Source organism: Sceloporus occidentalis, unplaced genomic scaffold (genome assembly GCF_023333645.1).
Source record: "Sceloporus occidentalis isolate IW3139 unplaced genomic scaffold, rSceOcc1.0.p SCAF_3, whole genome shotgun sequence".
In the NCBI taxonomy this organism is placed as follows: Eukaryota; Metazoa; Chordata; class Lepidosauria; order Squamata; family Phrynosomatidae; genus Sceloporus; species Sceloporus occidentalis.
In genome coordinates, this window is record NW_028316983.1 from 205,716,213 (window position 1) to 205,732,635 (window position 16,423).

The 16,423-nt window shown below is 38.5% G+C and overlaps 1 protein-coding gene across 1 annotated transcript in view; it reads right to left on the bottom strand.

Moving 5' to 3' along the window:
* Positions 1–16,423, bottom strand: part of LOC149317398 (carboxypeptidase A6-like) — a 54,384-nt gene that overhangs the window by 26,326 nt on the left and 11,635 nt on the right. Inside the window, exon 2 of the mRNA XM_089518896.1 lies at positions 2,508–2,583. Within this exon, the coding sequence (XP_089375022.1) occupies positions 2,508–2,583 (76 nt within the window). The remainder of the gene's footprint in view (positions 1–2,507; positions 2,584–16,423) is intronic.

Genomic DNA, 16,423 nt, shown 5'->3' on the forward strand with positions numbered 1-16,423 from the left:
ACGAAATCGGCGCAATGAGGATCAAATGCGTGCTTAAATGGGAATGATGCCCCCATAATCTGAGTCTTGATCCGCTTTATACGCCAGTGGGAATGGGGCCTAGATGTGTCAAATAAGTTGTAGAATGAGTACAGTGGTGCCCCGGGTTACGAAATTAATTCGTTCCGCTGTCAATTTCGTAACCCGAAAGGCTTTCGCAAGCCGAATTCCCATAGGCGCTAATGGGGAAAAGCCGCGATTCCGTGTGAAATCGCGCCGAAAAGCACCAAAAGTTTTTTCGTAACCCGAAAAAACTTTCGTAACCCGGAACAATGTTTTCCAATGGGATTTTTTCGTATCCCGAAAATTTCGTAACCTGGGTATTTCGTATCCCGAGGTACCACTGTATTCGTAGAGTCAGTCTACTACTTCAGATGCATGAAGTGAACTGAGGCTCAGGAAAGACCATTATAGGCTGTAGAAATACCCATAGAAATGCAAAACTTGTGGGTAGAGTGATGAGGTGACAAATTCATTTTTGACTATGGAGATTATTGCACTGCCTTTCCTCCCAGCCTCACTGTGGGTGAAACATTTAATTTTTTTTATAAAACATGTTATCTCACTCTTCCATGCCCAGTTTGGAGGCATCCCATACCAATCTTGGCATTCTGTACTCGATCTGAACTTCTCCAGCACTTCTTGAAAGAATGTGAAAATCCTGTTCTTTCAAAAAGTGCCGAAGAATTCTGGATTAGATATGCGATTCCAAATTCGGTATGGGATGCCATCAGACTGGGCATGGAGGAGTGAGATAACACCCATTTTATAAAAGCTTTTAGAAGTTTCAGCTCACGGTGAGAATGGGAGGAAAGGCAGTGCGATAATCCCCTATGGTTGCTGAGGGACAAAGGCAGGAATATGGATGTTGCCTAAGGCCAGGGTTGGTGGAGGGAGTTTTGGAACATGGTATGTATGGGCTGGGAGCCTAAAAGAAAGTATGTTAAACTGGCTAAGAATGAATAGTGTTATAATATGTGTCGCAAGCCAGGAAGCCATTGTCTTTGTTTAACCCACTGTTGAGGGATTGGAAGAGTGATTCCCAAAGTGGATGGGACTGCCCCCCTGTCAGGAAAGATCCAGGGGCAGTGAAGACAAAAGGGAAAGCAGGGGACCTTTGGTCAAATTATTGGCACACAAGGAAGACAAGGAGAACCAGCAGCCTTTAGGACCATTGTGGGGAGGAGGGTTGCATGGAACCTCTCTTTTCATGGTCCCTTAAAGACACTACTCAGCTTCATTGATCGCTTTGTGTGGTGGTGTCCCTTGCTCATCAGTTGCCACAAGAGCGCACTCCTTTAGTCATGCCTTTTTCTTGTAGTGGCGGCAGCTGTGATTGGGAAACTCTCACAGGGCTTGAGTGCACAGCATTGCTTCTGTGGCTTGGATCATGTGGCCTCTGTGAAGCCGTCTCCACTCCAATGAAGGATTGAGAATCCTTCCTTGCCCAGGAGAAAAGTGGGAAGTGAGCTGTGCCCTCTCTGCCCTGGCAAAGAAGGTCTGAGAGCCCTTCCTTTTCATTGAGAAAAGCAGGAAGCTGGTTGCGTCCCTCTCGACATTGTGCTTATTGCAGGTCTACCTCCAAAATGACTGAATGAACAAACCAGACAAACATAAGGAGGTACATTTTGACCCACTTTGCCACTTGCAATAGCAGTTTTATCACCTATGCTTTACAGTGCAAATATCTAAAGATGTATTGTGGAAACATGACAAGGCTTCTCAAAAAGCATATAAGAGAACACCTTTTAAATATAAATAGAAAAATGGTGCTCCCTTAGTAAGAAATTTCTTAGAATGCAACATCTTGCAAAAGGCCTCAAATTTTGGGTTATAAAAAGGGAATAATAATAATGGGAAGATTCTATTTTAAAAAAAGAAGCAGAGTGGAATTATGGGTTCCTGAAGGACTAAATGGAGAATTTGATCTCCTCCCACTTGTAAATTCACTCAGAACCTTTTCTAGCCTGGTTGCATGATATGTCCTTAAAGGCTATCTCATTTTCTCTCCTCCCCTTTTTCCCTGACCATCTGCTAAAGGAAATTCTCAATTTAAAACTGGGGTTATATGGATTCTTATGTGGGCATCTGTGAGCTGTATTTTGCCAACACCATGCTAGATAGACAAATTATATATATATATATATATATATATATATATATATATCCCGCTCTTTTCCCAGGACTGGGACAAATGGTCTGATCGGGTACAGTTGGGCAGCTTCTTAAGCTATGGCTTCCAATCCATTAAGCTTTTATGCAAAGATAATTCTTTCCAACTGATGGAAGACTATAGATTGGCCAGAAGAACTTTTAGTCTAAAAAACTTCTGTTTTTGTAATGTGATTAGGTAGCAGTTTGATTAATGATCCTTTATGTCACATTTTAAAAGCCTCTAAAGAGAGCATCTGACTGTATTCTTGTCACAGATCAGTCTCCAACAAGATTATCACAAATAACAAATATACCTGAAGTTCTTGAGACAAAATCTTCAGCATCTCTGTTTCTTTGTCATTCTCTGGAACAACCCGTATCACTTTATCCCTGTTTAGAAAACAGTGAAATTAAGTCATGAGGATTTTCTTTTCAACATCAAATATAAGTTAGAAGAAAAACAACTATAGCTGTGAAAGACACACAACATACTACACCTGACATACTGTAGGAACCCAGACTGGATGATGAACATGCTTCTTTTTTCCTTCATAACTATTTACCAATAATAATTATTCAATATACCCATCTGAATCAATTAACTTACTTCACTTTGGTACTGTGAAAGGCAGGTACAAAAAGATCTATCTTTGCTTACTGTTGCTAGCTGTAAACAATACCCTAAAAAACACTTCCTTTGGGGGCTGGGACTTTCCCTCCGAAGCAATCATCTTTCTGGTTCTGATGTTTTTTGGTTTGTTCTTTCTCTCCAACTCACTGGATTCTTCAACATGACTCTTGGTTCTTGTCTCCTCCCTGACTGACTGACTGCAGCCCAGCACTCATCTTGTGTGATGGTTAAGAATCCCATTTGCTAGATACACAGTGAGGCTGAATACAATATAACAATCTTTCAGTTGTATCTACAAGTAAATAACCTTCACCTGAACAGGAAATGAAAAGCAATCAATTCCAGTAACAGAAACCATGATTTACTTTGTATCTCTCAATAGGTCTTCCTTGCAGTAGCAAGTGCATTCCTCTGATCCCTATTGGATATTACTCAACATCTAGGTCATTTCCAGTGTGAACAAAGAAGAAAATACAGTACATGAATATGACAACACAACTGGATTTGGTGGAAGAATTCCTTGAGGTATTTCTGGGAAACTCATCTAACTAGCTATGTAGAGCAAGTAGCTTAACATGCAACATCCTGACATTTCTGCCAAACAATGGTTAATCCATCTATAGTCTCTTCTATACATTATTTGTGGGCATCACACTAGCACATTGTCTGAAGTATCCATGTTGTTCCAGGATGCTGACGGAGGAAGAGATGAATAATGGCTAAGAAAAAAGAACTTCCTGCTGGTAGTATGTAAACTGATAACATCTAATCTAATTAACACTTAATTAAGATTTACTAATTACCTTAACAGACTATAATTTAAGGTTTAATTATTATATTCGTATAATTAAGGTATAATTAAAGTGTATCCTCTATAGTAATTGAATTTACAGAAGCCACTTTCATACAGATATGGAAAATATAGGAACTGGGTATATATGGATATGTTTGCAACTATGAAGTCAGCATCATAGAGATCCCATTCAAAAAGTAAGTTTGGGAATGACCTATTCAAAGTCCTTATGGGAAATGTTCTCTAGTTGTGAAGCACTGGCACCTGTAGATATTCTTTGATCACAGCCTAAGCATCTCTCAAATTGTAATCTCCTTTGTGTATCCTATAAGTCAAAATGAGCAATACTTGAGAGAACACCTCTCTAGGAATCTCTAGGTCCTCCAGTGCAACTCTGTGGTCAACATCTGCCAGACATAGACCACAGACTCAGGTTCTAGCTCCACTGCACTCCACTCACCCAAGGTTTATCAAGCACATGGTCCATTTCTTATTAATAATAATAATAATAATAATTTGTTTTATTTATATACCGCTATTCCAAAGATCATAGCGGTGAACAGCAAGTAAGCTAATTTGCCCCCAACAGTCTGGGTACTCATTTTAGCGACCTCGGAAGGATGCAAGCCTGAGTCGAACTTGGGCCCTTTTGCTGGTCTTCAACTCGCAACCTTGTGGTTTTGAGTGAATGGCTGCAGTACAGATATTTAACCACTGCGCCACCAGGGCTCCTATTCCCTACAGTACTGACTAATTTACCCTGAGACCCAAAACGACTTCTGCGCCTACACCTTTCATTTTAATTATAGTATTACACAGTTACCTTATCTACCCATGCAAGGGTAATTTTCAAGTCAAAAGATAAACGGAATCCTATATACTTTTGAGACTAACAGAGAGAAAGACCTATGTATGATAAGTTTTCATTACGTCTGATGAAGTGGACTGGAATCCATGGAAGCTTAGGCTAGAAATCTAACTCAGAATATATTGTAAATAAAAAAAGTATTTATACATTATTATTATTATTATTATTATCATCATCATCATCATCATCATCATCATCATCCTTTATGTTCCAGTTCTATTGCCTATAATCTATCAAACATTTACAGTTTGTGTGCTAAAACATTATACACTCGTCCCTCTACATTCGCTGGGGTTAGGAGCACAGGACCCCCATGAATGTGGAAAAAACACAAATAACAAAAATACTATGTTTTTACCTGAGAGAATACTTCTCTGGGAAGATCCCCCCTTCTGTTAGATACAATGAATGGTCGCTGCACTCAAGCCCCATTATTATGGTGGCACTTAGTCTGGACTCCTCCTTCCCAAAATCCTGGCTATGTCCCTGTTAGCATCCCTCAAATTTCCAAAGTTCTTTCACTTTCATCCACCTTCTTCTCCTTTCTTTTCCTGCCCATATAACGCATGAGTAAGGCTGGCTACTAGTGAGACAACAATCTTTTTTTGTCCCTACAGCTTCACTCAGGTGATTTGTCTCTGAGGTGCTGTCTCACCTTTCTTGCAACCAAAAGCCCTACATGGCTTGGGCCCGAGTTACTTGAGGGAGCGCCTCTCCCCATATAGTCCACCCCGCACTCTCAGAACATCAGGAAATAATTTATTAGTACACCCTAAGGTAAGACTAGCAGCAACTCACCAGAGAGCATTTTCATCAGCTGCACCAATGCACTGGAATAAACTTCCAGAAGAGCTTCACATGATCCCCACACTCGATGCCTTTAAAAAGGCTTTAAAGACCCACCTCTTCCGGTTAGCATTTCCTTCAGACTCCTCATAGAGTCTGTCTCCCCTGATATGAGTGGCTAATCACAATTGATAGATTCCTTGCCTGTTTATTGTTTGCTTGTTTTATTGATGTTGGATTTTACTGGTTTTTATTGATATATGCATTGAGATGATGTTTTTATGATGTGAATGTTTTAAATGATTCTGTAAACCGCTTTGATCGTTTCGGAAGAGCGGTATATAAATAAAGCATATTATTATTATTATTATTATTATTATTAATCATGGGTCCAAAATGTAGTGCTCCCAGTGCTTCTGAAACTGTTCCCAAGAAGCAAAAGACAGTGATGACCTTACAAGAAAAGGTAAAATTATTAGATATGTTGCATCAGCAAAGTCAGCTTCTGAGGTTGCCTGCCATTATGGCATCAACAAGGCAACTGTAAGGTACATTAAGATGGGAATGCAAATTCTGGCAAAGTAAGGGAGGTAGTGTTTCTTTTTTTCTGGCTGGTGGAGTGGGGAGGATGATTATGTGGGGGAGAAGATGGATGTTTCCTAATCAGATTTAAAGTGGAAGGGCTTGGAAATGTAGGCAAGATGTGGCAAGATTGCAAAGTGAGTGGTGCTCTTGGTGGGAAAGGACTCTGTATCATTCGTGTCTGGGCAGGGCTAAGTTGAATAACTTGACTTTTGAATAACCTGAATGTTTTTTAAACATTTGCGAGGGTCCTCTGCTCCTAACTCTTGTGAATGCCAAGGGATGACTGTATTGGGGCTTCAGGTTCATCAAAAAAACAAATTATTTGTACCATAGAAAATCTATCTGTGTGAAGACTTGAGATGAATTCCTGATGCCAAATTCTTCATGACCTCACACCTTAAAGAACAAACATAAATTGACACCATTTAGTCTGCACAGTGACAAATGCTTGGAGAAGCTGCAAAGTACTTGTATTTCTGGAATTTGTTAAATGTTATTACTTTTTGCTAGCTCAATCTGGTGGTTTATCATTACTATATTGCCGTTTGTTCAGAGAAAAAACTGAGTCAATTAAAATGACCTCCTTGATCTCTGGGCAGGCAAAGCAGATAATGATACTTATTTAACCAATAAATTCAGTTTGTTTATAATATACAAGAGTCTTAGCATTCCATTTTAAGTGTTGGTAGTTTATACAGAAAACACAGTTTACACATGAAAGCCAATGTTTACTTTTGTTCGTATAAACAGCCAGCAACTGAAGACAAGATCTTTTGGGTCTAAAATCTTTGTCTATAATAATTATGTAAAGTGAAGCAAAGCTTATCAGTGTCGTTTATTTTTCTGAAAGATTGTTTTGGTTTTCAGGATTTTGAAAGCATTTTCCTGACAATGGGTTACACATTTTGCTGGCATAAACCTCAGTGAAATAGCAAGCAATAATTACAGAACTGTATGGATGCACTTTCCTGTGGGATCAGGAACAGGTTTTCTTACCACTTTATAGGATGAAGGTTTTGAACTGAATAAACAGATCAAGATGCATGTTTATACATTTAAGTATTTAATAAGCAAAAATTTAGGCAAATTTCTGAGGCCAAATTTGAAACACTGGGCTTTTTTCAGAGTGGCTTTGTGCCTTACAAACTGGGCAGCCAATTAGTACTTTGCACCTCTGAACAAGGACAGTGGGGACTGCAGTTCTTACAATAGCCCCACAACTTACATTTTGAAAAGCTGCATTCTTTTGTAAAAAGGAAGAAAGGGTTGTTCTTCAACCCTTTCCATGTGGAAGTTTGTCTGTCTAAAAATTGTCCCCAGTGGGCTCAGAATCAAGATACTTATTCAGAGAGGTCAGAGGGGTATCACACTTTTCTCATGTTTCATCTTAATTATTTTTCAGGAGCGTCTATATACTTGTGCTTGTGACACATTGGCACTACAAATAAATGCTCTTAAAACAACTGTGAACATTTCCAGTGCACCCTGCTCTGAAGTTTTCCATAATCTACTGCACTGCCAGTGAGATCTTAGGCCTAGGTTAATACAACAACACTTGTCTTGTAATGTATGCATATTCATTTTGAAATATATTACTTCTATTTATTTGCAACATTGCTTGGAAATATTTTGCAGTATGCAGTTTCATGTAGTGCAATATAAGCTCTGTTGTTATATTGTTGCTGTGTGTGTGTCTTCAAGTTGCTTGTCAATTTATGGCAACCCCATTCACTTTCTAGAGTTTTCTTAGGCAAGAAATACTCAAAGGTGTTTCAGTTAATTCCCTCCTCAAAAATATAGCCTACAGCACCTGGTGTTCATTGGCAGTCTCTCATCCTAGTACTAACCAGTGCTGACCCTCCTTAGCTTCCAAGATCAGATGGGATCTGGTGCCTTTAGGGTATTTAAGTCCTATATTGTTCTTACTTTGTCTTTTAGTGATTCTATTGTAGGGTTTTCCTGGCAAGATTTATTCACATGAGCTTTTCCATTACCTTCCTCCTGGGTGAGAGAGTGTGACTTGCCCATGGTCACTCGTTGGGTTTCCATGACTGAAGCTGCATCCGCATTGAAGAAATAATATAGTTTGACACCACTTTAACTGTCATGGCTCAATGCTATGGAATTCTGGGAATTGTAGTTTTGTGGAACATTTAACTTTCTCTCTCAGGGAACTGTGGTGCCACAGCAAACTACAATTCCCAGAATACCAAAGCATTGAGCCATGGCAGTTCAAGTGGCGTTAAACTGGATTATTTCTGCAGTGTGGATGCAGCCTGAGTGGGGATTTGAACCCTGCTGTCCTAGTCCAATATTCAAACTACCATGACATAAAGGTCACTATATAAGACACAAAGGTCACTATATAAGAATATACTAAATCAAATGCATTTCTTTCTTTAACCCCTGAAATAGTTACTTTGGATATGAAAAGTAGTTAGCTCTTTACTTCTATTTATCTTTTGATATGAAGAGTAGTTTTGTACATTTACATCTTTAATATAAACAATACTTCTATATACTTTCTTCTTGTTGGTAATTTCTGACTAATTGTTCATTTTCTCCCCATTCATGTAGCAAATTAGAATGATACCTGGGATAAACCAATACCATACAAACTTACATTATTTTAAGTATGCATTTTTTGGCTTGAAAGGTATGCTTTGTGGACAGTTTAATTGGTTTAGTTGTAGTGTCTTTCTCCTTCTACCAAATACTGAGATCATCTGTCAATTTAAAACCTTTAAATAAAATCCCAATCACATCTTCCTGTTAAATAAAATGTATGAATGGGATGGTAATGTAGAGCTAAAAGGTGAATGAGATATTAGTCTTCTATATCTGTACCAGAACTTTTTGATGGGAACTCCCAGAATCTGCTAGCCATTAATTTGTTTTTTTATTTTTAAAACTTTACTATTTACATAGTACGTAGTACAAATTATAGGATTCATAATTCATAATATGCTTCCCACTTCCACAAACAGACACTCAGAGGAAATACATTTCATTTAAATTAACAATCATTTTTGGAGAAATGGAAAATATAATTAATTATATGTTTTGCTTCTTCATACCTGATTTTACCTTCTACTTTCTTAATCACAAATCACATTTATCTTTCCATGATTCTTTATTACTTTCTCAAATATATTTAAGTTTTCTTTCCTTAAGGATATCAAATAATATATATTCTTTTATATACTTAAACAAATAAGACTTGTTCCAATTAGATTTCTTTTTCCATCCAAAAGCAACCATTGCATGGGTGGCTTTTAAAATTAATTTTGTTACATATTGTTGACTGTCCAACCCTAACTCCCATAAATTAAGAGTTAAACAATTTTTTTTCTTTAATTGTATCTCTATCCCTGTTATTATATTTATCCGTTCCTTAACTTCTGTCCAAAATTCTTGAATGTGGGGCATTCCCACCACATATGTATATAAATCCCCTTAGCTCCACATCCATGTCAACATTTTGATTCTAATTTATTGTTTTAAAATGCTGATGTGGCGTTCTGTACCATTTTCCAATCATTTTCATTTGTTGTTCCTTTACATTTGTATTTTTAATTTTAACCATTTATTGTCTGTATCAGTCAATAAATCTTTTCCCCAGTTCATTGATGATCCCTCTACCATTCTAAATTGGATTGTTACCATAATCTTGTAAATTTTCCATTTTAATCCTTTTCCACCTTCTAACTGCCAGCCATTAATTATTGCTCCACAGTAGGGCAGAAGACAGTTGTATTAAGGGGGCTGTAAGAACATATCCTGAAAATTCTTCTTTACATTTTCTTTTGCAACTACAGTTTAATGGGCTGCAATCTGGCAAACTGAGTATCAGATAAAATGAGATATTATATTCAGTAGGAAACTATCCGGTAACATATTTAACTAAAGTAGGAGGGCAAAGTGGGAGGGGGGCATGATTGATAAGTGGGAAAGTGTCAACGGATTTGTATTTGAAGTCATATTGCAAAATTCTTGTCTCCTCCAACAAAAGTGGCTTACATTCCAGGGTCTCCAATTTACTCACCCCCATTCTGTGAATAATTTATTGAAATCAGCACACAGTGAAAGCACATCGACATGTTCAGTTAAAAACAGGTCTTGTCACTTTTTCTTCTTTTATTTTCTTTACTGTTTGCACCACCAGCTGTAATCCACTTCATTCAGTAAAAATACCAGTCAGATGTATAGCGCTAAACTCAGCTTCTATGATACTTATATTTCAGCCACCCACACGTAACTTCATTAGGCAGGATTATGTATGAGTGCATCTGGTTTGATTACAGCTATTTCCCCTCCAAACTCATTATCTTAAGGGGGGGGGGGGAACCATTTAGAGTTAAATATAATCTCTGTTATTTTACCTTAGAATCTATGCCATATTTGAGAGCAGGAGGAGAGAGGCAACAAAACTGGATTCTTAAAAATTCTTTTGATATCATGAAATGAATGTGATTATTAGTGCAGAGAAACATTTTTTAGAATATGTATTGTATTTTCTGGTGTATAAGAATACTTTTTAACCCAGGAAAATTTTCTCAAATGTTGGGGGTCGTCTTATACGCCGGGTGTCATCTTATAGGGCAGGTGCTGAAACTTCTGAGCTGGACTGGAGAATCTGTGGTTGCTGCATATGGTGGGGGGAGCTCAAAAACGGCCACGGCCACATCCCCGCCATATCTGGCAATCGTATGAAAGCAGCTACTACTCTGATAGTCTTGGAGACAGGGAGCACTGGGCAGGCAGGGAGAGCTGACCAATCCAAGCAGGCTTTGTATACAACAAGGTTTCCTGCTAAGTACCTGAATGTCATTTGAATTACAATTACCATATTGAAATCAAATCTTTTTTTATTTGGTGTGCGTTGGAAGAGGGGTAGTCTTATACAGTGAGCATATCCCAAACTCTATATTTTAACTGGAAAGGTTGGGGGTCGTCTTATATGCCCAGTCGTCTTATACGCCAGAAAATACGGTAGTTTTTGCTTTTTCAAGCACTGACTAGGATGCAGATTCCCATTAACTCTATATAAAATTAATAGCACATATAACTACGTGCCAGCTTAAGACTATGTATGTTTGAAGTATCCTATTCATACTCCTTCCAAACTAATTTAAACACAATGCAAGGCAAGAATGAATAACCTTTTCAGAATTTCCAATCGGTGGAAATTCTCTGCTCATATTCTTCCAGCCCAAGCCCATGTCCTCCCTCATCAAGTTTAATAATCTGGCATGTGGCCTTCCACTTTTCCTAGCTTCTTCGCCTTTTCTAATGATTCATTTTTCTTCATAATGTGGCTAAAGTACAACAGCCTCAGTTTAGATATCCTGGCTTCCAGTGATAGTTCTGGCTTGAGTTGTTCTAGAACTCATTTGTTCTTCATGGCTGTCCACGGTATCCTCAGCACTCTTCTCCAGCACCACATCTTATATGAGCTGATTTTCTTTCTATTGGCTTTTTTCACTGTCCAGCTCTTGCATCCATACATTGTGTTGGAGAATACAATGGCTTGGACTATCCTCACTTTAGTGTTAAGAGTTAGATCTTTACACTTTATGATCCTGTCCATATATTTGATAACTTCCCTTCCCAGTCCTAGTCTTCTTCTGATTTCTTCACTGCAGTGTCTATTCTGATCAATACTTGAATGAATATAAGGGAACTCTTTAACTATTTTGATTGTCTCATTGTGTAAGAAGGTCTTGTAGATCTTCCACAGTCATTATTTTTGGTTTTTTAATGTTCTGCATTAATATAACCTTGGTACTTTCCTCCATTCTTTTTCTCCATATTTTGTTCTGATCGCAGCCTCTTGTCCTGAGTATAGATTATGTATCAGGACAATCAGATGTTGTGGCACTCCTATTGTTTTAAGCACAAGCCACAATTACTACATTCTCCCCATTTGCTGACGATATTATCTGGCTTGCAAAACTCTCCTCTTTGCAACTCCAGATCCAACCCTACAACAACAAGCTAGAAGAAAATAGTTCATACATTATGCTGATTAGTATGTTTTAATATTACACTGGACTTAAAAAAACAAGTGGCCTCCACTTAGAAACAATACAGTGATTATTCCAATATAGCTGGTCTCTTCTAGTTTTTAAGAACAACATCTGGTGTCTAACTGCCAAAGGTAAATACTTCACATGCAACAGCTGCCAGTATTCTTTACAGCATGTAGTAAAATCTTTTAGAATAGCTTTGCTTTTTCTCTGAGGCACTGTAAAGCCTTTCATTCATTCTCATATGTGATATTTCAATTGTGCTTCTACTATAGCTATAATTTGGTAGCTATAAAAACAAACAAAAATTGAGCTCTTTTGCTTTCTCTCTCTCTCTCTCTCTCTCTCTCATATGCATCTGGGCCTTTTGTAATATAGCATGTACACCTATTTACATTTCTATAATAATATCTGCTTAAACCAGAAAGATGCATCTAGAGCTGGAAAAAGCTACTTCTCTGGATTGCTCCCAGAATGTGGAAGTTGTCTAGAAAAGTAAATTTTCACATCTCATGCAACCCGGAACATAGATCAAAAATAGATATTTAAGTCAACACATATATTTTTAGATCAGTGACTCCCAAAGTGACTGGTATGCACCTCTGGGGGCTGAGGGCAGTGCAAAGATCCAAGGGGGTATTGAGGGGGAAAGGGGGCAGTAGGGGGGCAGTGAGGGAAAAAGGAGGAAGCAGGGGGCTTTCAGTTAAAGTATTGGTGCACAAAAAAGACAAGGGGAACCAGTGGCCTTAAGGACCATGATGAGGGTGAGGGCTGTATGAAATGTTTTGTTAGGGCTCCTGAAAATCATAGCCTGCTGATCACTGCTAGGACTTGGGTGGCAAGCTGGGGCTGCATTGCTGTTTCTGCTTTCTTTCATCAGACAGGCCAAGGAAAGAGGTAGCAGAAGAAACAATGAACCTTATCACACGGGGAAAATTGGAAGGTTAGATAGGATAGAACCCAGGATTATCCAACATATTAGGCACAATTGTGCAAATGGTTTTCAGATTGCATGCAAAACGTGTGGAATCCAAAGAGAAAGTGACAAGAATCTGGAAATAAGCATTTTCGGTAAAACAGCATGTTTTCATTTCCATTTCAATCACTAATTCGTTTTCTTTGCACAATTGCTCCAATGTGAAATTTGTGGTTTGTTCATGGCATTTTATTTGTTGCCAGATTTTTCATGATTCTTTAGGGCAAGTTTACTTCCTGGTTTTCTCCTGTCCGGTTGAACACAGCTTCTAGGGCAATGAGTGTCCTGATCCCCATGTCTGTAACATACCGTAGCTTACTTGTATAATGCAGGTATCCATAGATGCAGAGGAGTATACACATTGAGTTAATAGAAATAGTTACTACTGCTGCATAACAACAACAACAACAACTATTATTAAATCGGTGATAAATAAGAATCACCAGTTTATAAATTCAGAGATCAACCACAGTGACACATTGTTCAGCAGATGGTTGTTAACAGAAACCAGATGGTTATCACACTACTGGTTAATTGCCTTAATTACTGCCAGGATGTTTGCATAATCACAAGCAGGCACATTGTAATAATAAATTCTGTAGGAACTTCACCACTCTAAAACAAAGGAAGATACAAATATTTATATATCTAAAAAGTGCTTTCACTTGCTTGGTCATACCAAAATTTGTATTATTTCAGATGAGTGTGTCTGATGTGTGTCTGTTCCTTCGTCACATAGAATCATAGAATCATACATTTGGAAGAGACCTCAAGGGCCACCCAGTCCAACCCCCTGCCATGCAGGAACTCTCAATCAAAGCATTCCCAACAGATGGCCATCCAGCCTCTGTTTAAAGATCTCCAAGGAAGGAGACTCCACTACACTCCGAGGGAGTTTGTTCCACTGTCGAACAGCCCTTACTGTCAGGAAGTTCTTCCTAATGTTGAGGTGGAATCTTTTTCCTGTAGCTTGCATCCATCGGGTCCTAGTCTCTGGAGCAGCTGAAAACAAGTCAGCTCCCTCCTCAGTATGACATCCCTTCAAGTATTTAAAAAAGGCTATCATATCACCTCTTAACCTTCTCTTCTCCAGGCTAAACATCCCCAGCTCCCTAAGTCGTTCCTCATAGGGCATGGTTTCCAGACCCTTCACCATTTTAGTTGCCCTCCTTTGGACACGTTCCAGTTTTTCAACATACTTTTTAAATTGTAGTGCCCAGAACTGGACACAATATTCCAGGTAGGGCCTGACCAAAGCAGAATACAGTGGCACTATTACTTCCCTTGATCTAGACACTATACTTTTATTGATGCAGCCTAAAATTGCATTGGCCTTTTTAGCTGCCGCCTCACACTGTTGACTTATGTTCAATTTGTGGTCTACTTGGACGCCTAGATCCCTTTCACATGTAGTCTCTTTCAGCCAGGTGTCCCCCATCCTATATCTGTGCATTTCATTTTTCTGCCCTAAGTGCAGTACCTTACATTTCTCCCTGTTGAAGTTCATTTTGTTAGCTGTGGCCCAACTTTCTAGTCTATTCAGGTCATTTTGAATTTTGATCCTGTCCTCTGGAGTATTAGCTTTTCTTCCTAATTTGGTGTCATCTGCAAATTTGATAAGTATGCTCCCAATTCTTTCCTCCAAGTCATTGATAAAGATGTTGAATAGCACTGGGCCCAGGACAGAGCCCTGTGGGACCCCACTGGTCACTTCTCTCCAGGATGAAAAGGAGCTATTGTTGAGCACCCTTTGGGTTCGGCTGGTCAACCAATTGTAAATCCATGTAACAGTTGCCTTGTCTAGCCCACATTTTACAATCTTGTTTGTAAGAATATCATGGGGAACCCTGTCAAAGGCCTTACTGAAATCAATATATACTATATCCACAGCATTCCCTTCATCCACCAACAAAGCTGGTAATTTTATCCAAAAAAAGAGATTAGATTTGTCTGGCAGAACTTGTTTCTCTGAAACCCATGTTGACTTTTTGCGATTATGGAATTGCCTTCTAGATGTTCAGACTCTCTGTTTAATGATCTGCTCCAGAATCTTTCCTGGTATTGATGTCAGACTAACGGGACAACAATTTTTGGGATCCCCCCTGCCTTTTTGAAGATGGGGACAATGTTTGCCCTCCTCCAGTCTGCTGGGACTTCTCCTGTTCTCCAGGAGTTCTCAAAGATTATTGCCAGTGGCTTCGATATTACTTTTGCCAGCTCTTTTAATACTCTTGGATGTAGTTCATCTGGTCCTGGAGATTTATATTCGTTTAGATTAACCAGATATTCCTGTACTATCTCTTTGCTTATTCTGTGCTGAAATCCCCCTATTCTGTCCTCTGCTCCATTATCCTCCAATTGAGCATCCTTTTCCTTTTCTGAGAACACAGAGGCAAAGAAGGTGTTGAGTAATTTTGCCTTTTCTTATCCCCTGTTAGCATTTTGCCATCTTCTCCATGCAGTGACCCTACCATTTCCTTCATCTTCCTTTTGCTGCGGACATATCCAGAAAAGCCCTTTTTGTTGTTCTTAACCTCTCTAGCAAGCCTGAGTTCATTCTGCACTTTTGCTTTTCTGACTTTACCCCTACATGTACTTGCTATTTGTTTTAATTCCTCTTTGGTCAACTTACATGTCAACTTACACAAACTCTATGCATTTCATTAGTGTTTTGTTAGGGAAGGATTATTCAGAGGTGGTTTGCCATTGCAAACCATCTTCTGAATATAGCCTACAACACCTGGTATTGCTTGGCAGTCCTCCATCTCAGTATTAACTGAGCACAATCCTGTTTAACTTCCAAGATCAGAAGGGATTTAGTGCCTTCAGGGGTCTGGTACCATGTTTTAAAAATTGTATTCCTTTGCTTTTTATTAACCAAGACTGCATTGTAATGGAAAATAAAGTGATTTGGGAGTTTCCCCAAACTCAAGCATTTTTTCTCGCAATCTTTTTAAATTAAAGTTTTTCAAACAATGTATAACAATATAAGTTTAACAAAGAAAAAACAAAACAACAAAACATGGATGTAGAGAGATCTTGTAGCACTTTTGAAACTAACTGAAAGAAAGAGGTTGGCAGCATGAGTTTTCGTAGACTTATTTCCTCAGATGCACTTGGATATGATTTTGTAATGAAAACTGTACACATATTAATGAATAAACTACAGAGCATTTAAAATTATTTTGTCATTATTGGGACATCTGTCAAGACATCTTTCAATATCTTGACTGCTGTGATGGAGGTTTCACACATTATGACTTGTTACTGATGTATTCGATTAGAGAGGACCATTTCTTGTGAAACAGCAATCCCTTTGATTGTCTGACTTTATCAGCAAGTTTTCCTATCAGCTATGTGTCCCATAGCTTCCTTCACCAATTTTCTAAAGTAAAATCACATGTCTTCCAGTTCCTGGCAATTTCCAATCTGGCAACAGCTATGAAAAAGCAGTATGTTCTTTGTGTTTCAGTAATTGATTCTCAGCCAGAAATGTTGAGAATATGAGAAGAGTTGGGCAGACTTTTATGTTTTGCTTGGTAATTTGGGATACAACATCTGT